The sequence below is a fragment of the Epargyreus clarus genome, unplaced genomic scaffold (assembly GCF_041222505.1).
Source record: "Epargyreus clarus isolate Ecla_fem2 unplaced genomic scaffold, WU_Ecla_fem_2.2 ptg000033l, whole genome shotgun sequence".
NCBI classification, from domain to species: Eukaryota; Metazoa; Arthropoda; class Insecta; order Lepidoptera; family Hesperiidae; genus Epargyreus; species Epargyreus clarus.
The window spans coordinates 1,062,571-1,084,466 of NW_027332238.1; the positions used below are offsets into that span (position 1 = coordinate 1,062,571).

The 21,896-nt window shown below is 37.9% G+C and overlaps 2 protein-coding genes and 1 long non-coding RNA gene across 3 annotated transcripts in view; 1 reads left to right on the forward strand and 2 right to left on the reverse strand.

Annotated features, from left to right (window-relative positions):
• Positions 1-35: 35 nt before the first annotated feature.
• On the reverse strand, positions 36-6,225 carry LOC140755634 (uncharacterized). Its single transcript, XR_012103814.1, has 5 exons — positions 6,180-6,225; positions 4,519-4,539; positions 3,476-3,496; positions 1,159-1,185; positions 36-59 (listed from the first exon to the last, which is right to left on the reverse strand). It is a non-coding gene; the product is annotated as an uncharacterized LOC140755634 (long non-coding RNA).
• A 3,174-nt stretch (positions 6,226-9,399) lies between these two features.
• Positions 9,400-13,215, reverse strand: LOC140755324 (uncharacterized). Its single transcript, XM_073090517.1, has 3 exons — positions 13,173-13,215; positions 10,306-10,647; positions 9,400-9,584 (listed from the first exon to the last, which is right to left on the reverse strand). Exons 1-3 carry the CDS (start codon positions 13,213-13,215, stop codon positions 9,400-9,402), a joined length of 570 nt encoding a protein of 189 aa, XP_072946618.1.
• A 24-nt stretch (positions 13,216-13,239) lies between these two features.
• The window catches only part of LOC140755325 (CCR4-NOT transcription complex subunit 1-like), a 33,401-nt gene continuing 24,744 nt past the window's right edge, over positions 13,240-21,896 (forward strand). The window contains exons 1-4 of the mRNA XM_073090518.1: positions 13,240-13,759; positions 15,865-16,062; positions 17,509-17,686; positions 18,338-20,684. Coding sequence (XP_072946619.1) covers positions 13,658-13,759; positions 15,865-16,062; positions 17,509-17,686; positions 18,338-20,684 — 2,825 coding nt within the window. The 5' untranslated portion in view covers positions 13,240-13,657. The remainder of the gene's footprint in view (positions 13,760-15,864; positions 16,063-17,508; positions 17,687-18,337; positions 20,685-21,896) is intronic.

Sequence of the window (21,896 nt, forward strand, 5' to 3'; positions counted from 1 at the left end):
AAATGTACTAAAAAGATAAACGTAACAAATATACATACTGAGTGGAGCTGTCAGGTTTGCTGTGAAAAAAAAACATAAAAATTAAAAACTAGCAACAAAAGATAGTCCCAAAAACTTTTCGGAACAACAGCAACTTTTTAAATTCCCTATAGTCTGATTCATAATTAGGTGTCCAAAATGTAAACAAACAAATGTCACTGTCAAAATTAACAAGAAACAAAAACTTTAACAAACTCAACAAAATACGAAAACTTTACAATTATTCACAATTTAACAAACGGGCTATGATAACAATAATTCATTTGAGTTCGATTACAATCACGAAAATGAATAATATCAGCTACGAAACTTAAAAATGACGACACAAGAAATGTTTTGGGTTCCGATTGTGTTACCATTATCACATTTTAATTTTCTACCATAAACCTTGTTTTTTATTATTATTACTATATGGAACGAAATTGAGGTAATATAAATATTAGAAAATGTGAATTGATCTTAATTATTTAGATTATTATTTTATTATTGTTGTATTAATTTAATGTTGTCAAAAAGTAAGAAACTACCATTTGAAACGTATTTTCTTGATAGGTCAACACCTTCGTTTACATTTTGGACACCTAATTATGAATCAGACTATATGTAAGTAAATACTTTTTAGTTTTCACGCTAATTAATAAAATAACGACCACAAAGATTAGATCTTATGTTATTTATCAATGAAATGTAAAAATATAATGTAAATTGTACTTAGAATATATTTTTTAACATTATAACACATTAAAAATTCGTATTTTCGTCACTGGAATGGCTGCTCTTATCATGCAAAGTTAGCCTCTTGAGACTGTTAGTCTCTCTAGTTGAAATATGTATTGATGGTTTTTTGCGCCACCCTAATGAATATAATCGTTAATATTTTACACTTTTAATATAGTTTTAACAACCTAAGTAGAAGGATATCGCGAGGAATCAGTATACCGAAGACATCTTAAAAAAAACCTCAGAAAATGTGAAGTCTACCAATACGCACTTGTCCAGCGCGGTGGACTATGGCCTAATCCTTCTCATTCTGAGAGGAGACGCGTGCCCAGCAGTGGGACAGTGATGGTTGATGATGATGGGTCGATGATGTATGTTGAAGAAACTTGTAGTACTTACTCGTATTTGGAAGTGTCACGTTAACACCTGAAAAATACTTTAAGTAATTAATAAAAGCAAAATTCTTTGTACTAATTATATAATTACATATACAGGGTGTCCCCTAAGTACCACAAACTTGGGGAGAATATAGGTTAGGGTTTGACCTCTCAGAGAAAAAAATACGTTTCCTAGCTCTATCTATCAGACTTGTAAAACTATTTTTATGAGCCCAAGCTCTATGGATTTACATTTTTTATTTGTCTTTATTTATAGTCTTTTGACGACCCGCGTGGCGGAGCGGTCACCATGCCGGTCTAACGCGCAGAGGGTCCCGGGTTCGATCCCCGACCAGACAGATTTCTAAATGATGAATTTAGATTTCTGTTCCTGGGTCTGGGTGTTTGTGTATTTGTCTCTGTGCGTGTCCATAGCACCCACGATACAGGGAATCCTAGTGTGGGGCTGTGAGTGTAGAAAGCGTTTATTTATTTATTTATTATTTACAGTCCATCCAATGGTGGAACAATACAGGGTGCATTTTTAATTTAAAATGAACTTAAAATTTCCGTCTAGGGAAAATAAATTAAGGAAACTAATGATGAAGTTTTATTTTTTATCAAAATCCGCCTCGCCGTCTCAGCATAATATTAAAATAATTATACATAGTTTAACACGTTCGCTGCGGAACGCGGCTTAAAACACCTCGTCCATGTCTGGTCGTTATAGCGGTAAGAAAAAACTTTAACTTCTCTGTGGTGCGAGAGGCATAACTTCCGTCTGGTTCAGTGTAGGAGAGTGATAACTATATGTTTGTGATGTGCTACTGATTCCTAGTTCTATGGTACACCAACCTAATGTCGGGTTTGTTAGACCTCGTGCCGCACTGAACAAATAATAATGCTAACACAGTGCGGAACGAGGTTGCGAACGCCTCGTTTCCCCACGCACCTCGTACCGCACCCCACGCTAGCTTCACGTGGTTAGTGTTGTGCAACGCAGTCGAGGCTGTCTTTGTGTTGAAAATTATCATGTCGAAACGTTGCCGAAAAAAGTTGATCATGGAGGAAGATGAAGAAAAACCGGTTGAAAAATCTGAGCCAAAATCAGAATACAGGAAGATATTTCAAAAACAGGTAAGTCACAAATATACTCTGTCTAGGTGAAAGGCCAGCAGTGAGACTTGGCAGGCTAGGCGTATATCCGTATAGTAAGAAATTACATTATAGATAATTACGTTTCCTGTTATGGTTCAAACAAAAGTTAAGTAGCTACATTATTGATATAGGAAACGTAGGCAAAATCGTTACCGAGTATTCCGATTAATCTTTACCCTAATCTACTCGCTCCTACTTTTCAGAATCCACTGCAAAGAAAGCACATCATCTCGATAAGGGTCCAAAGAAGAAGAGATGTGTCGGATGCTACGAAAAACTCCGCACATTCTTGACATGTCGTGAGGCAGACAAAAAAACCAAAAAAAAAGTCTCACGGAATGCACTGTTTGCAAAAAACCTTATTGTCTGAAATGTTTCAATGAAAAACATCCATAACTTTTCCCCTTTTTGTATTCATTCTGTCCATAACGTTGATAAATAAAAACAATAAAATAAAATCGATATTTATTTTCCCATCACTAAATTATATCGAAACCTGCCATTTTTCAGTGCGGGCCGAGGTGCATTAGACCCCACATTTTATTTTACCCATAGAATCTAAACTAACTAATTTGACCAAGGGCGGTGGCAGATCTAGGTTAATCAACTCATTGTTAATAATAATCAAGACAAAAGCCGTCCATTTTATCTTATTTGGCGCCAAAAAAAGGATTTTAGTCTCCTTCGGGCGGTGGGATTTAATACGCCTCGTGCCGCCACAATGTCGGGTATAGGACGAGGTTTAAAACAACTCGTAACGCAGTAATGGAAAGTACAGAAAAATCTGTGCCGCTGGGAACGTGTTAAAAACTAAAAACCACGCTAAAATCCCACAAGGAAAATCTTTACAGGATTAAAGATTTTCCTTGTGGGATTTTAGCGTGCTTTTAGTTTTTAAACTATGTATTCCTGACGATCCTAATGTGGAGAATGGGATAAAGTAATTAAAATCGTGTATTGTCATCGGTACTTGATAATTGTTCAAAAATTTAAATTAATAGGACCATTCAGAGTGATTAAAAATCGAGTTCAAAGATTCCGTTACGTACATACATACATACAACCCAAGCTTATAAAAGCGTGGTAAAAAATCCTTCACTATCCTTCCCTTCATCATGCAAAACTTAAACACAAATAACAGATTAAGAATTGGTTAAAAAAAATGTAACAAAAATACATACCGAGTGAAGCTGTCGTGTTTACTGTGAAAAAGAACATAAAAATTAATAATTGGTCAAGTATAATCCGCGCCAAACTGCTAGTCCGCTCTGAAGTTGTTGCGAGCAGGTGTAGTCATACAATTCGCTATGGCGACGCGATTCTTTGCTATACTCAGAGCGGACTAGCAGTTTTACACGGACTATACGAGTGGAACTGGCACATGGAGGCTTCCGTACCATCAAATGTTCATTATTTTTTATATTTATGGCGACAATGCGAACGTGTAACTTTATGATTTATTACAATAATATTACTCGGAATTAAAAGAAATAGTCGTCACAATACTTAGTCGCATGAAACGACGCAACAACAACAAATAAAATAAATTTTACTACTTATATTAAAACATTTTTTATGGGATATTAATATTTTTTTAAACAATTTAAATTCAATTATTTATAATATTAACCTGATAATAAGTACAAAAATAATATATGAAACAGGTTTTAAAATACTTAATAATTACTAATAAATTATATTAACTTCATCCAGAAAAGCAGTGGTAGCCTTTTTTTTTCTTTTCGAGGGGGAAACCTTCAAAAGGTACCCGACGACGTGGGAGCGACGCCGGGTTATGTGGGATTTTTACCGCACTAAAACCCCCCCGGTGGCCGTCCTCGGCGCTTGTTGGAGAACTCCGGGATCTCCAACGGAACAAAACCGGAGTCCTCCAAGCGCGATGCCCGGATCGGGCTGTGCGCTGGGGGAGCGTTCGCTCCTCCCACAACATCTGGTGATTACGACGGTATGAGACTGCGTGAAATTAATTATCACTTGCCTAAACGGTGAAGGAAAACATCTTTTGGATACCTACATACTAGAGAGATTTATATAAAAAAAAAAACTAAAAAAAGGTATGTGAAGTCTACCAATACGCACTTGTCCAGCGCGGTGGACTATGGCCTAATCCTTCTCATTCTGAGAGAAGACCCGTGCCCAGCAGTGGGACAGTGATGGGTTGATGACGATGCATTGACGAAGATGTTGAAGTTATAGTACTTACGTGGAAGAGTCACGCTAACACCTGAAAATAATTTAAACAATTACTTAATAAAAGCATTTTTTTATACTTATTCATAATTACATATAGTAGAAGATCCCGATATAAGACGACGAGCTGGTTAATGGATAAAATATTTGTCATATGTCAATCCTTACTATCCTTACTAATCCTTACTTCCTTATCCTTACTAATATTATAAATCCGAAAGTAACTCTGTCTGTCTGTCTGGTTGTCTCTTCTTCACGCCTAAACCACTGAACCGATTTTAATGAAATTTTGTACAAAGATACTCTCGGACCCGAGAAAGGACATACTTAGGATAGTTTTTATCCCGGAAATCTCACGGGAACTAGGGATGGATTTTGAACCAAAAAGTCGATTATTTTAATCGATATTAGTAAGGTTTGAATCGGTAACTATGCATTTCATCAAGTGATGATCTTTAGCAAAGTTGTTGTCCATGAGCTCACGAAGGTTTCAGAGTTGGTACGACCAATTTTCGCCAGATGGCGCCACTGTCATTCCAATGAAGATACGAATTTTCAGTTTTATGTATGTTAGTATGTCATATTATTTTCTTTTAAACGCGAGCGAAGCCGCGGGCAAAAACTAGTATGACAATATGTCAAAAAGTATATTGCAAATGGGTTGACTAAAAAATTTCAGTGCAGAATATTCGCAATATCGACATATTAAATTCGATTTAAAATACTTTTCATCCCTTAACTAGCTCGGTGAAGGTCTTCTTATATCGGGATCTTGGACCAATACTAGCTGACCCGGCAAACGTAGTGTTGCCATATAAATAAAAAAATGTTAAAGGTGAAAAACCCTTATCACTTAGGGGTATGAAAAATAGATAGTAGCCGATTCTCAGACTTACTGAATATGCTTATAAAATTTGGTGAAAATCGATAAAGCCGTTTCGGAGGATTACGGTAACTAACATTGTGACAGGAGAATTTTATATATAAGATATAGAAGTAGCAGACGAGTATGCAGTCCACCTAATATTAAGGAGCTTCTGCCGCCCATGAACATCTAAAATAAACCCCAGACAAGACCAGAGTCTCACCTACGTCGGCCACAGATGCGCCGCTACCCCTGAGGACTAAGCTGGAACACCTCGGAAATCCTCCCTTATCCCTTCAAACTAGAGCACAGCAGCGCTTAACACTGCTGTTTTAACAGAAATAGGTGTGGTGCCGCCGGAGTCGAACCAACGAGGGTTCTACCACCTTTAATGTTATAACAAATTATTCGTTTTAAAAAAATCTTTGTCACCAGTTCGGAGTGCAAGCATGTGTCAAAATGGGCCTATTAAATTGTGACGACTATAATGATGAAGTTTTAATTTTTATCAAAATCCGCCTCGTAACTCCTCAGAATTCGCAAATCCATGGTACCGGAATTCGCCGCCCATGCCAACTTTAATTCATCCTGTATAGTACAATAGTCCGCGCCAAACTGCTAGTCCGCTCTGTAGTTGTTGCGAGCAGCGAGTTGTTGTAGTCATACAATTTGCTATGGCGACGCGATTCATTTCTATATTCAGAGCGGACTAGCAGTTTTACGTGGAATATAATAGTATTTAGATGTGTGTGTTTTCCTCATCTAAGGTAAGCATTATAATTATAATAATAAAAAAGATAATTAATTACCTAAGCCCAGCTGTTGCATGGATAGGCCAACGAAGCCGAGGAGTACCTGTAAATTAAATGAACGAATTATATCATCATCATCATAAACCCATTACTGTCCCACTGCTGGGCACGGGTCTCCTCTCAGAATGAAAAGGATTAGGCCATAGTCCACCGCGCTGGCCAAGTGCGTATTGGTAGACTTCACATACCATTGAAAAGTTTTTTTTAAGATTTTTCAGGTGTGCAGGTTTCCTCACGATGTTTTCCTTCACCGTTAAAACAAGTGATAATTAAATTCTAATACGCACATAACTTTGAAAAATCAGCCTGGGAATGGAACCTCAGACCCCTCGATCAAGAGGCCAAGTTTCTTAACCATTAGGCTATTACTGCTTTACTAAGCTATCACTGCTTTATTTATACTTAGTCTTACTTAGTCTAGACTAGAAAATTTTACCCAACTGCTTAAGAAGGGTTAGGCTTTTCGCGTATATCTTGTAAAAATATGTTTGTAAATTTCTTTATTACTTCGAATCTTCTAAACGATATTTTTTATAATACAGGAGTAGCAGACGAGCATGCAATCCACCTGATGGTATGGCTACTGCCGCATGGACATCTGTAATCAACCCCAGACAATAGTACTTTCCTATCTGGGATCGGCCACAGATACCGCTACACCTGAAGACTAAGCTGGAATACCTCGGAAAAATATGTCTCCTTACCACACCCTTCAAACCAGAACACAACAGCGCTTAACACTGCTGTTATTAGGCAAAGGATTCAACCGAAAAAATTATAACAATTTATATATACTTAGCATAAAAAAATAATAAATAAAATAAACTTACCAATACAACCAGGAATTTGTTAGACATGTTGAATAGTTTTTTTTAGTTAACTATAAGTAAGTAACTTAGTCAATTAGTTGAATTAGACTGTGCAGTTCCAAGAATTCGTCGGTTTTTATATAAAATGATATCAACATTATTTATGTTTATTTGTGTTAGTTATTATTTCAATTGTTTTACATATCTGAAACAAGTTACGTTCCGTATAATTGAATTAAGTATCTGAATTTTATTATCGCTTAATAGAAATAGTGTTAATAACTTTAATTTAAGGTAGAACTCTGTGGTTCCACTCCGGCGGCACCGCCACACCTATGTCTGTTATAACAGCAGTGTAGCGCTGCTGCGTTCTGGTTTGAAGTGTGGTAAGAGACATACTTATCCGAGGCATTCCAGCTTAGTCCTCACAGATAGCATCTGTTTTAACTTCAGACATGAATCTAATGTTATCTGGGATTGATTATATATGTTCACGGGCGGCGGTAGCAATGTACCATCAGATGTATATTTTGAGTTAATCATAGGGATGAGAAAAAAGAATCGTTTGTGTCACAAAACTAAACCAGAACACAGCAGCGGTAAGCGCTGCTGCGCTGCGCTTACATACAACCCTCGATTCCACTTTGCAGGCCTATCTGAGGTCAATCAATGTATTGTTGCTCTTGAGAACTAATGCCCATTATTAATAATCAATCTATCCAATGTTTTGCCTATCAAAGACCGACATTTGACTATTTCTTCATAGGTCTCTTTCTACCTTGTCCCTGTAGTTCCGGGACTAGAATAGGGCTACGGTATCCCCTGCCTGTCGTAGGAGGCGACTAAAAGGGGGCTTCCGGGGTTGCGGGCGGCAAGAGTGGGAGCTCGAACCGTCCAGTATGCTACCCCGGGAAGGACGGCGGTATGTGTGGTCGCATACCGTCATAGTCACCAGATGTTGTGGGAGGAGCGAACGCTCCCCTAGGGCAGAGCCCGATTCGGGCATCGCGCTTGGAGGACTCCGGTTGTGTTCCGTTGGAGATCCCGGAGTTCTCCAACAAGCGCCGAGGTCGGCCACCGGGGGGTTTTAGTGCGGTAAAAATCTCACATAACCCGACGTCGCTCCCACGTCGTCGGGTACCTTTTGAAGGTTTCCCCCTCGAAAAGAAAAAAAAAAGGTCTCTTTCTACCTAATAACAGCAGTGTTAGGCGCTGCGGTGTTCCGGTTTAAAGGGTGTGGTAAGGGAGACAGACTTTTGCGAGGCGTTCCAGCTTAGTACTCAGGGGTAGCGGCGCATCTGTGGCCAACCTCACGTAGAAATATCTAATCCTATCTGGGGTTGATTACAGATGTCCATGGCCGGCAGTAGCCACTTACCATCAGGTGAACTGTATGCTCGTCTGCTACTCCTATATTATAAAAAAAATTGCCAAATTTCCATCTCTGGTATTACTCCATTGAAAAATTACTCAACCAAAGGACGAGATTTTATTTTTTGGATGTAAAGTAATATTATTCCTATTCTCTCAAATCCCGGGCACACCTCTGATTTTTCAAAGTTATGTGCGTATTAGAAATTAATTATCACTTGCTAAACGGTGAAGGAAACCATCGTGAGGAAACCTGCATACCTGAGAGATTTATAAAAAATAAAATCTCAAAGGTATGTGAAGTCCACCAATACGCACTTGGCCAGCGCGGTGGACTATGGCCTAATCCTTCTCATTATGAGAAGAGACCCGTGCCCAGCAGTGGGACAGTAATGGGTTGTTGATGATGAAGTAATATTATTGAATTAAGAATATTATTGTTAAGCTAAATCCCAACTATTGTCCCAGGCGATCTTGAATAACTATTCGTCACACAGAAAATTTATGAGAACAACTAGTTTTTGCCCGCGGCTTCGCCCGCGTTTAAAAAAAAATAATATAACACACTAACATACATAAAACTGAAAATTCGTACCTTTAACTTTGCTAGAGATCATCACTTGATCAAATACATAGTTTACAATTCAATCCTGACTAATATCGATTAAAATAATCGATGTTTTGGTTCCAAATGACCGATTCTCCGATTAATCGATTTTAGATCGCCATCCCTAGTTCCCGTGGGATTTCCGGGATAAAAACTATCCTATGTCCTTTCTCGGGTCTCAGACTATCTTTGTACAAAATTTCATTAAAATCGGTTCAGTGGTTTAGGCGTGAAGAAGAGACAACCAGACAGACAGACAGACAGAGTTACTTTCGGATTTATAATATAAGTAAGGATCAGCAGTTTTGATCAACAACTTTAAAACAAAACACGTATTCATTGTTAAGTATTTATTAGTTATTTGGAAATGCCACAAGTGATACATGAACGACAATATTCAAGTAATAACAGGAAACACATAATATTTGAGTTAATCGTTCAATAACTCTTCCTTGACTGTACGGTAGATCACTGCTGCTTTATTTGCGAACTTATCTGCATATTTCTTCACATCCTTCGACGCCAGGAAGTCCTTTACAGAGTTCATCATCGCCTTTGTGTTGATTTCAAACATTACTGAGGGTTTTCCACTTTTGAAGTGGACTATTTCTGGTTCTGGAATCATTTTATTATGTTTTTAAAGGTAGAACTCTCTGTTGTTCGACTTCGCCGCACCGTCACACCTATTTCTGTTATAACAGCAGTGTTAGGCGCTGCTGTGTTCTGGTTTGAGGTGTGGTAAGGGTGATATACTTTTCCGAGACATTCCAGCTTAGTCCTTAGGCAACGCTGTGACTGACCTCAGGTAGGAATTTTATTTGAGGTCGATTACAGTTGTCCATGGGCGGCAGTAGCCACTTACTATCAAGTGGACTGCATGCTCGTCTGCTCATAGGTGGTCAGGGTGTGGTCCACGCTAAGCTTCTTTTTTTTTAAACGCTTTCTACACTCACAGCCCCACACTATGGGTGCCATGGACATAAGAAATAAAGAAAGGGTGCCATGGACACACACACAGACAAATACACAAACACCCAGACCCAGAAATCTAAATTCATCGTTTAGATATCTGTCTGGCCGGGGTTCGTACCCGGGACCCTTTGCGCGTCAGACCGGTATGGTGGCCGCTCCGCCACGCGGGTCGTCGGGGCGGGGCGGGGGCTTCTGTTCCTAGGGTACCTCTAAAATATCTACAAGTCCTTATAGACATTTGTAAAAACTTGTAAATTTAGATCAACTTCTTATACGATGCCTCATTGAAATTTCCGCCCCGAGCCTCCTACGATCTTCACTGTGTCTGCTACTGCTATATTATAAAACCCTTTGGCAGACTTACTAATATGGTACTGCTCCAACTTAGCCCTGTACTTCGGTAGCGCGTTCATAGCTCCAACATGAAACAAATTGGACACCCTTCTGAAAATCCTATCAACCAGTGCCGACTTCTGATAAGAATCATCCGGTGACGCGCCGCTGTCGATCGCTATCACAATACTTTCGAGTTTATCATCCTTGTACTTCTTGGCACGGTAGGCCTTGCTGTCGAATTGTTTTCTTGCTGTATCTATATCATAGTTGTCTGGTACCACTTTGTGGATTAATGCGTCCACATTAGACTGGTTGTCGCCCTTACGAACTTGGAGAAGAACGTAAGCGTTGCTGCCTGTGAGATAGGCTCCTGAAATTGAACAAAATATTTTTTTTGTTTTATAATATAGGAGTAGCAGACGAGCATGCAGTCCACCTGATGGTAAGCTACTGCCGTACGGACATCTGTAATCAACCCCAGATAGGATTAGATATTCCTACCTGAGAATAGCCACAGATGCGCCGCTACCCCTGAGGACTAAGCTGGAACGCCTCGGAAAAGTCTGTCTCCTTTACCACACTTCAAACCGGAACACAGCAGCGCCTTACACTGCTGTTATTAGGTAGAAATAGGTGTGGCGGTGTCTATGATTTCAAATTCATTTCGGTTTATAACTTAAAAACTGTACGGAACCTTAATAAACTTCGTGCAATTTTCCATAATTGGCAACTACAACATAATTTTAATAAAAAGGTAGAATAAACCAAATGTTTTTGTTGTAAATTCAATAGTAACATGTAGACACATAAATATTCTACTAATAGTAGTATATCGATGTGTTGTAGACACATAAATTTTTATAACGCATATAAATCTAAAGCTATTATGATAAATTTTGTAATACTGTTTAAAATAAAAAATATATGCTTAAGTAGTGCAAAATGTTTTATATGCTGATAACATAGATTAGTAAAGATACTTCGCCGCCTTGAAATTGAATGAAGCCACAAACGGCTTATTAGTAAGTTCTTTTTTTGAATTCTTGACAAATAAAAACATTTTTAGAGAAAATTTACAAATAAATAACTAATACTGCGTAATTTACGTAATAAATAAATAATTATTTCAAATATTTTAGGGACATTTTAGCACGGAGACGTGGCAAAACTTTTTTACGCAACTATTTCAATTCTCAAAACTGGGCACATTTTCTTGTTAGGAGTGAGTAATCTCTACTAATCTATGAGCTATTATAACTTTTGTAATACTGTTTAAAATAAAAAATATAAGTATGCTTAAGTAGTGGAAAATGTCTTATATGCTGATAACAAAACGCTGTAACTTTTTTTTCTCTAAAGGATATTGGGCCGATTTGATCTGATCATAAGTTTTATGGACGTCGTTGATGAAATGTTCTTTTACCATAGGATTGTGGTAGATTACTACATCTTATGTGTTTTATAAAGTCAAAAATTAATGTTAAATTAGGAAAATGAGTTTAATATACTGTATTTCATAAGTTTATATTGTTTTTGGAAGAGCGGAGGCTCCTAATACAGGCACTGCGTGCTTTTAAAGGTGGTAGAACCCTTTGTGGTTCGACTCCGCCGGCACCACCGCCACACCTATTTCTACCTAATAACAGCAGTGTTAGGCGCTGCTGTGTTCCGGTTTGAAGGGTGTGGTAAGGGAGACAGACTTTTCCGAGGCGTTCCAGCTTAGTCCTCAGCGGTAGCGGCGCATCTGTGGCTATGCTCAGGTAGGAATATCTAATCCTATCTGGGGTTGATTACAGATGTCCATGGGCAGTAAACCAGTTATAGTCCGTATAAACTGCTAGTCCGCTCTGAATATAGAAATGAATCGCGTCGCCATAGCAAATTGTATGACTACACCTGCTCGCAACAACTTCATAGCGGACTAGTATTTTGGCGCGGACTATACCATTAGATGGACTGTGTGCTCGTCTGCTTCTACTATATTAAATAAAAAGTATTTTTTTTATCTTACCTATAATAAACAAAAAAAGCTTCATGTTTTGAATAGGACAGATCGCGAAGTATATTAATTTGAATTATCGAAGCATGTTATCAAATATTAATTGGTAGTTAACATGTTTCACTATTGTTTTTAATTTACTTTTAGTGAAAAGTAATTAAAAATAATTAGTTTATAATTAGCATGGATTAAAATGACATAAAAAAGAAAATAATATTTTAGGTAAGCATTAAATTTATTTTGTCATAAATAACACTTGTTTATTTTTGTACACATTAAAAAGATAATAAAGAAATACGTGTTATATTATTTAATTATTAGGTATTGCTTTGTAGTCCGCGCAAAACTGCTAGTCCGCTCTGAATAAAGAAATGAGTCGTGTCGCCATAGCAAATTGTATGACTATATCTGCTTGCAACAAGCAGAGCGGACTAGCAGTTTGGCGCGGACTATACCTGGTATTATATTTATATGATTAAACAAATTTAATGAGGATTGTTGTATGATATACATTAATTACAAAACTATTTCAAGGCTTCATTACGTACAGTTGGCTTTACTGGCGACTGATACGAAAAATATCAGATAAATAAACCAAGAGTATCTCCGTTGATCATTCTGGCATACAAAACGCTGCCAAAATATAAATACATGGGATTAATGTGAAAATACCTCATTATGAGATAAGAATTAATTCGGCATTAGGTTGATGACATCTATGATTCACAGTAGTGTACTGATGGCTTAATATCTTCTACGATCATCAGTTAATTATGTAAAATGATAATCGTCATAATGATTCATTTAAGTACGTATAATTTACACTATATTTTATCATTAAATTAATCTATAATAAAAATCATAAAATAAGTATGTTGGCATAAGAACAAAATTACTTTTGCCTATTTCAATTACTTTGTAAAAGTCATAACAAACCATTATGACAAGATACTGTGACATGACATGACAATAAATTTAAGATGTCTCTCTTTATTTTAGACGTGTCGTACGAATGGTATTTTGCTTAAAATCACTTGTTTTGTGTTTATAAACTGTAATATTCAATGCTAAGTGGTTTAAGTGAGATTAACAGCGTGTTTGTTGTTGATTTTGATCCGCAACGATGTTTTTATGGACGTTATTTCATCGAATGCGGAGGTCAATAACAAAATGAACGATAGTGACTATTCTAAGACGTATTTTCTTTATTTGGACTATTATATCGATGGGTTTCTATTTATCGTAAGTTCGATGTGAAATATCGGTGATGTTGGGTATTTACCCGTTATTTTGTGCGTTAACTGTTGAAACAAAGACGATTTTTGGAAAAATAGACTAAAAATCTGTGTTAGTGTTTGTCAATTTTTTGTGTTAATAAACTATGAACCTGGACCCTCTGACGTTTAGCTTATCGCAAATCAATCGTCTCGTGGCCAAACTGAACAAGGAGAACTACAAGCAGACCACACAGAACCTTTTACAGGTAAGATATATATTTATATATTTGCACAAATTGCGGAAATTCGTGTTCGCTTTGCAAGGTGAATTGCGAAGGTTATTTAGCGATTTTTGTTATAGAGTACTGCCGATTCGTAGTTTTTTGGACTGTTGTAAATTGAAAAATAAAAAAAGAAATCAGATGTTTGCAAAAAACAAACAAAAGAGTGTGTCAATATAATGTGTACAAATGTAATCTACGATAACACAGCCGCGCTGTGACGGGCTGTGCACATAGATTAGTAAAGATTACTCACTCCTAACAAGAAAATGTACCCAGTATTGAGAATTGAAATAGTTGCGTAAAAAAGTTTTGCCACGTCTCCGTGCTAAAATGTCCCTAAAATATTTGAAATAATTATTTTTTTTATCATGTAAATTACGCAGTATTAGTTGTTTATTCGTAAATTTTCTCTAAAAATGTTTTTATTTGTGAAGAATTCAAAAAAAGAACTTGCTAATAAGCCGTTTGTGGCTTCATTCAATTTCAAGACGGCGAAGTATCTTTACTAATCTATGGCTGTGCATATCAAAATATTGTAAAGAAAAATGTGATTTTGTCTACCACAACTTGTTTTGTTAATATTATTGTCTGAAGCGGAAATGAGGTGAGGAGTGAGATGTTTGTAGGGTTCTGCACCCAAAGGGTAAAAACGGAACCCTATTACTAAGACTTAGCTGTCTGTCCGTCTGTCACAGGGCTATATCTCTGGAACTGTAATAGATAGACACTTGAAATTTTTAAAAAATATGTATAATGATGGTTGCTATATCAACAAATACTAAAAGTAAAATAAAGTCAAATATTAAAGGGGGTCTCCATACAATAAACCAGATTTTTGTCGCATCTATCTATTCTGGCGATCTAACTATTAAACCGTGCTAGGAAGACTGTTTTAAAATTTTAATTTCTTTATTTGCATAAGGATAAGGTACATAAAATGATCTTAATTTATAAATTATATCGTCTCTTATTCTACCTTTATAAGGTGTGCATATTAACATTATATTCTTACGAATAATATCATTATTACAATTAATTTATTAAAATATATTGAAATTGATTATTCGGTTGAAATTTTTCCAATCTGTTTACTATAACTGGTATAATAATAAATACAAATAAGGACCATATTTTAATATTGTTATTTTAATTTTATTATACATTGGTTACGTATCATTCATCATCACCCCAACGTCATTGTTGTGTCTAGAGATGCGCCGAATAGTGGTTTCACCAAATAACCGTAACCGAATAATCGGCTCAGTAAAGGTTAAACCGAATATTCGGCTGAATTATTCGGTTTACCATTTCTTTATTGTCAATTTGCTAGTTATGTGTTCGTTCACACTTTAAAATGTTGATTTGAGTTTTAAAAATGAATACTAATATGAAGTTTGAAATAAATGTTGACTATACCAACTATAGATTAAGTAATAAATGTGTTGACTTGAGGTTTCAAAATGAATGTTGATTTGAATTGCTTTATTTTATAAGCTTTGAGTTTGACTTATAATATAACATAAATCTTATATAAGAGATTTTGTGTTTTAGTCCTGTACCATGTCGTGTATACAAGAAAATAGAAATACTCGAACCGAACATATTCGGCCTTAAAACCGAATAATTCGGCCGAATACAAATAACAAAAAAGATCCCGAATACCAAATACCAAACGAATATTTGGCGCATCCCTAGTTATGTCATATAATTAATAAAAATAAGTAAAAAATAATGAATGGTGGTACGGAAGCCTCCATGTAAAAGTTCGACTCGTACTTGGTACTGGAATGGTCACCTGTAATCCACCCTAGAATTAAATATTCCTGAGGTTGGCCACAAAAGTGCCGTTACCTGTGGAACTCTTCGGTAGAAAAGTATGTCTCCCTTACACCCTTCAAACCAGAACACAGCGGCGCTACATTGTTATAATAGAAATAGGTGTGACGGTGGTACCTTGGAGTCGCAGCACAAATTCTACCAAACTCCACAGCAGCGCTTAACACTGCTGTTATAACACGTGAAGTTATGATAACACCGCAGTCAAACCACAAAATCTATTACAAAATTTTATTTTTATCCATCCTTAGCTGGTCTCCCTGTACGGTTTGGAAGCGGAGAGGCAGCTGCTGAGGTCCCTCGTGGGTCAGGCCAGGTGTGATGAGGAGCGTCCAGCTTCGGTGTCGGTGCATGTGTCGTTCCTAGCCGAACACCTGGTCTCGCTGTTGAACCATCCGGCGAAGGCCACAGCGTTGTGTCAGATTGTTGAACCCGGGGTGAGGAGTAAGGTATTGGAACCATTTTTTTTACTAGCTGACCCGGCAAATGTTGTGTTGCCATATAAATAAAAAAATGCGAACAACCCTTATCTCTAAGGGGTATGAAAAATAGATAGTAGCCGATTCTCAGACCTACTGAATATACATATAAAATTTGGTGAAAATCTGAAAAAAAGCTGTTTCGGAGGAGTACGGTAACTAACATGTGACACGAGAATTTTATATATAAAATAATATACGACGTCTTTGTCTTATAATATAGGAGTAGCAGACAAGCAGTCCACCTGATGGTAAGTGCCGCCCGTGGTTATCTGTAATCAATGGCGGATAAGATTAGATTCCTACTTCAGGTTGGCCACAGATTCGCTACCCCTGAGGACTAAGCTGGAACACCTCGGATAAGTATGTCTTGGGATAAGCAGCTTAACACTGCTGTTATAACAGAAATAGGTGGGGCAGTGGTGCCGCAGGAGTCGAACCACAGAGGGTTCTACCATCTTTAATAGAATACCACATTTAATAGAATGAGAAGGATTAGGCCATAGTCCACCGTGCGTATTGATGACTTCACATGTCGATTTCAGATTGTCAGCTTATTAGAAATTCAATCTTGTAATTTTTCTCAAATGCAAAAAAAAGTATAACTGCAAGGAAATCTATTTCTGCCTATATCATCTATTCGCCATGAATATTACATTCATAATTAAAACGCTTTCTATACTCACAGCCCCACACTAGGATTCCCTGTGTCGTGGGTACCATGGACACACACATAGACAAATACACAAACATCCAGACCCAGAAACAGAAATCTAAATTCATCATTTAGATATCTGTCTGGCCCGGGATCGAACCCGGGATCTTTTGCGCATCAGACTGGTATGGTGACCGCTCCGCCGCGCGGGTCGTCAAATTAGGTCTTACAGTATTCTCGTATGTATACAGGGTCCCTCAAATATGCCCTCAGGGCCAAAACCGAAACTATAAGGAACAGCAAAAATGCTGAAAGGAATCATGAGGCTGATTATGATTGGTATTTAACTAAAACATCATTACTTCTTTTAAAAAAATCCATTTCCCTAGTCGGGTTTCGATGAGTTCCTTTTGGAAAATTAAAAAAATCAAATCAAATCTCTTAATTTGTGAATATAGCTCTTATAGATATAAAAATATAATAAAAATGGTTAAATAAAGTGCGCTTTATTCGATCCTTTTAGGTATACAAATAACATAATTTTTACGTCATATTAGAAATCTTTTAAAATGTGTCATTATCATTAATTAATATCACAACATCAATATCAAAAGAGCTCTCCTTCAAAGCCAATGCATTGGCGACTCCTCTGGTGTTGCAAATGTTTACAGACGAGGTTGACTACTTTCCATCAGGTACTTTACATTCCGTCTACTTTATCGTTAGGTAAATAAAGAAAAACATTGGTTTAAATTTTTCAGGCATCAAAACCATCGACCCGTCAGATCGAGCGTCTGATAAAATCGCTAAAACTCAGTACAGCTGAGAATGTCGCTCTCACGCTAGCGCTGAGATGCAACCCCAGCACTACAGAGCTGGTGTCCGAGCAACAGCTGAAGAAGCGGTTATTGGATCTGGTGCAGTGCTACTTGGGACCAGGTGATTTGTTTTTTTAGTTATTTATTTCTTAGGGATAACAACAGCATAAGCCAATTCCAGTTATCCACACATTATTAATTTATTATTAATATTTATTTATTAAATAATATCACTTACATATTATATAAGATTATACTTACATATTATATAACATTGCTGGATATTTATGTTATATTATAATATATTTTATAAAAAATCTAGTAATTATAAGAACAGTGAACCAGCAGGTACAAAACTAAGGTAATTATAAGAACCTCTTAGCTAATCTATATTGAATTTATCTTGATTTTAATTCAAATATTATACATGTAACATACATGTAGTGAAATTGATAAAAATAGAGTACAGCCTTGGCCAAAAGTAATTGTTTATATTTTTTTTGTTATTTTTTATACTTATACCTAAACGATGCTACATACTCCTCTGCCATTTCTATATTATAAAAACAAAACCCTTCATTCCGGAAATCTCTTTCCGGAATAAAGGGCTCCTGACCAGCCAGTACACATTTTTTTACTTTAAAAAAATGTGACCATGTGAGAAATGTAACTTGTCAATTTGTGCTTTCAAACTTTTCGGTTGTCGTCTTTTCTTCCCTATGAATTGTTTTATTTCTCAAGACTAATATAATAAAATGTGTGTTGTTTCCAGTACGTGGACACCATGTGGATACAGCAGGTCTACAAGAGTGTAGCCCTGAAGTACTTCAGACTTTGCTGATCAGCCTAGCCCATGACAACTTTCAGATACCTTCAGTCACGAAGGACCTTTTCCTGAAACGACTACGCGAGGACTTTCCAAGGGAAGTAGCTCCCATTGTCCTAGCGCCCTTACTGTACCCTGACGATACTCAATTTCCCTTAGACGAGGTTAATACAGCTGGTGATTTAACAGCTGCAATGATGGAGGTGTCACTAGCAGATGCGATTAAGGATATAGGCTTCAGCTTCACAGCTTCTGTTGAAGAATGCAAGAAGCATATTACCAATTTTGGTGTGACAGAGCCAAAGGCGGTTGATGTTGTGAAGATGATGTCCTCTATGATGGCCAAAGTTAGCCAAGATGGCCCGAAGCTTCTAACTCCTGGGAATTTCTGGTTGAACCACGATCAACCCAAAGAGGGGAATACTGATGGTTGGAATCCAGAAATCTTCGTCCAAACCATCAAAGATTTAGCCAATTTGAACTGGAAAGAGGTGATCATACAACTCGATCAACCAGAGTTCCTAGTACCGGATAGACAAGCCCTGAATCTGCTATTTACGATCCTAAGATTAGGGTTGCAAGGTGAAGGTTATCAGAACTTCCCCGTGGAGTACTTGTGCCGTCGTTGGCAGAACTCCGAAGGACAGCTAAGCTTGATCTCGAATATCTTGAAACACCCTGATATCTTCAGTTTCGCTGATCATCCCTTACATCCAGTCTCGATCGATATCCTAAAAACAGCCCCCGAAACAGATAATAAAGAAGTTGCGACATGGCGTGGGTTGTACCTAATCGAGTTGCTACTATATCTCTCTGAACGTGGTTACTATGTTCAAGTGCACGAATTGTTCAAGTTTCCGCTCCAACATTGTCCTGATATATTGCTCTTAGCGTTGCTACAAATAAACACAGCAACTGTCCTCAGACAGGAGTTGCTGACGGCTCTGGTACCAATTTTCCTCGGAAATCATCCGAATTCAGCGACTTTGCTCCAACACGCCTGGCATACACAGAATCCGAATCTGAAACCGTTGATAATGCACGCAATGGCTGACTGGTATATCCGGGGCGATTGCGATCAAACTAAATTGACTAGAATCTTAGATATTGCACAGGATTTGAAGGCACTATCGTTGCTATTAAACGTACAGTCTTTCCCATTTGTAATCGATCTCGCTTGCTTAGCTTCACGCAGAGAGTATCTTAAACTAGATAAATGGTTGACGGATAAGATCAGGGATCATGGGGAAGCGTTTGTGTCGGCTATGGTGAAGTTCTTGCAGCGCCGCTGTCCCACCATGGGGCCTGATGATCTACCCAAAGCAGTGCAACTGCCTCCGGAGACCATAACGACTTTACTAGCCTGTCTGCAACTCTGTATTTCGAATGTACAGCAGGATCTACAAGAGGCGATCTATAATGTAGTCGCGAATCAGACGCTAGTGTTGAATAAGATGAGGCAGATGATGCCCGGGGTACGACCGAATAGGTCAGAGTTTCCTGGGTTGTTCCATATGGACCCGTCAGCGAGTTTGACCCCGGGGCTGAATAACATGTCGCTCGGCTTCATGAATGGGTCACCGAGAATGAACACGGGACCGAATAGCCCTTTTGGCATGATGCCCCATCTCGCTATGGGGGTTGATCGAATGGCACCCCTACCGGATACCCCAAGGATCCCCGATCCGATCCCCTTACCAGACATGACGCATAACATGTCGAAAGATATAGAGGAAGAAGCGAATGGATACTTCCAGAAGATCTACAATCATCCCCCTTACCCGTCGCTGTCCATCGAAGAAGTTCTCGAAATGTTGAAGAAGTTTCAGGACTCGCCTAGCAAGCGCGAACGAGAAGTCTTCTCCTGTATGTTACGGAATCTATTCGAAGAGTACAAGTTCTTTCCACAGTACCCTGATAAGGAGTTGCATATCACCGCTCAGCTATTCGGTGGTATCATCGAACGTGGTTTAGTACCGAGCTATGTGTCTCTAGGATTGGCTTTGCGTTTCGTTTTAGATGCCTTAAGGAAACCAGAAGGTTCGAAGATGTATTTCTTTGGTGTGGTTGCGTTGGACAAGTTCAAATCTCGGTTGAAGGATTACCATATGTACTGTGAGCATGTGAGAGCGTTGCCGCACTTCAAGCAATTCCCAGCACATTTGATTGAGTACGTGGAGTATGGGTTGCAAAGTTTGGAGCCCCCTACTAAGCCGCAAGGGCCGGTGCTCCCAGCAACACTCACGTCGGTTATGACACAGAATTCAGCTGTTACTACTTCAGCACCATACAGGTAACACATTATTTACTAGTTTTTGCCCGCGGCTTCGCCCGCGTTTAAAAGAAAATAATATAACATACTAACATCCATAAAACTGAAAATTCGTACCTTCAACTTTGCTAAAGATCATCAATGTATCAAATACATAGTTTACGATTCAATCCTTACTAATATCGATTAAAATAATCGATCTTTTGAGTCCAAAAGATCGATTCTCCGATTAATCGATCTTAGATCGCCATCCTTAATTCCCGTAGGATTTCCGGGATAAAAACTATCCTATGTCCTTTCTCGGGTCTCAGACTATCTTTGTACAAAATTTCATTAAAATCGGTTCAGTGGTTTGGGCGTGAAGAAGAGACAACCAGACAGACAGACAGACAGACCGACAGAGTTACTTTCGGATTTATAATATTAGTAAGGATTAAGTAGTAAAATTTGTTGTACTAAGTAGAGTAGGGCTTATCAATGTAGTTTTTGTTTATAGAAGGAAAATATCATGTAGTGCACCTGATAGTATGTGATCATTGTCGCCTTTAGATATATGTAATTAACCTCAGATAAGATTAGATTCCTAACTTAGGTTAGTCACAGATGCGCTACCCCTGGACTAAGCTAAAATGCCTCGGATAAGTATCTCTAGTGTTGTCCCATTGCTGGGCTCGGGTCTCCTCTCAGAATGAGAAGGATTAGGCCATAGTCCACCGCACTGGTCAAGTACGGATTGGTAGACTTCACACGCCTTTCGAGGTCTTTCTTAAAACTTATTTATGTAGGTTACCTAACAATGTTTTCCTTAACCGTTTGAACAAGTGATAATTAATTTCTAATACGCACATAAGTTTGAAAAACCGTCGGTGCTTCGGGCTCGAATCTCCAAATCCTGATTGAGAGGCAGAGTTTCAACCACTAAGGAAACATTGCCTACTTGAGTCTCCATTACTATTACGCACATCAAACAACTTAAAAATCAGAGATGCATGTCTGGGATTCTTTGTACCCCCTGATTGAGATACAAAATTTCCTCTACTAAGCTAGCATTGTCTAGTCTCTTGTTTTTCCATGAGCTGTACATTTTTTTAGACTTTCGAGTAATAATTCAATATTTCGTTTTTATGTAAGCGCTATTACATGGGGCTCTTCAAAAAAAGCGCACAAAGCTTCAAAAAAAGCTCCTTGTAAGCTGGCGATGCATTGGCGACTCCTCTGGTGTTGCAAATGTCC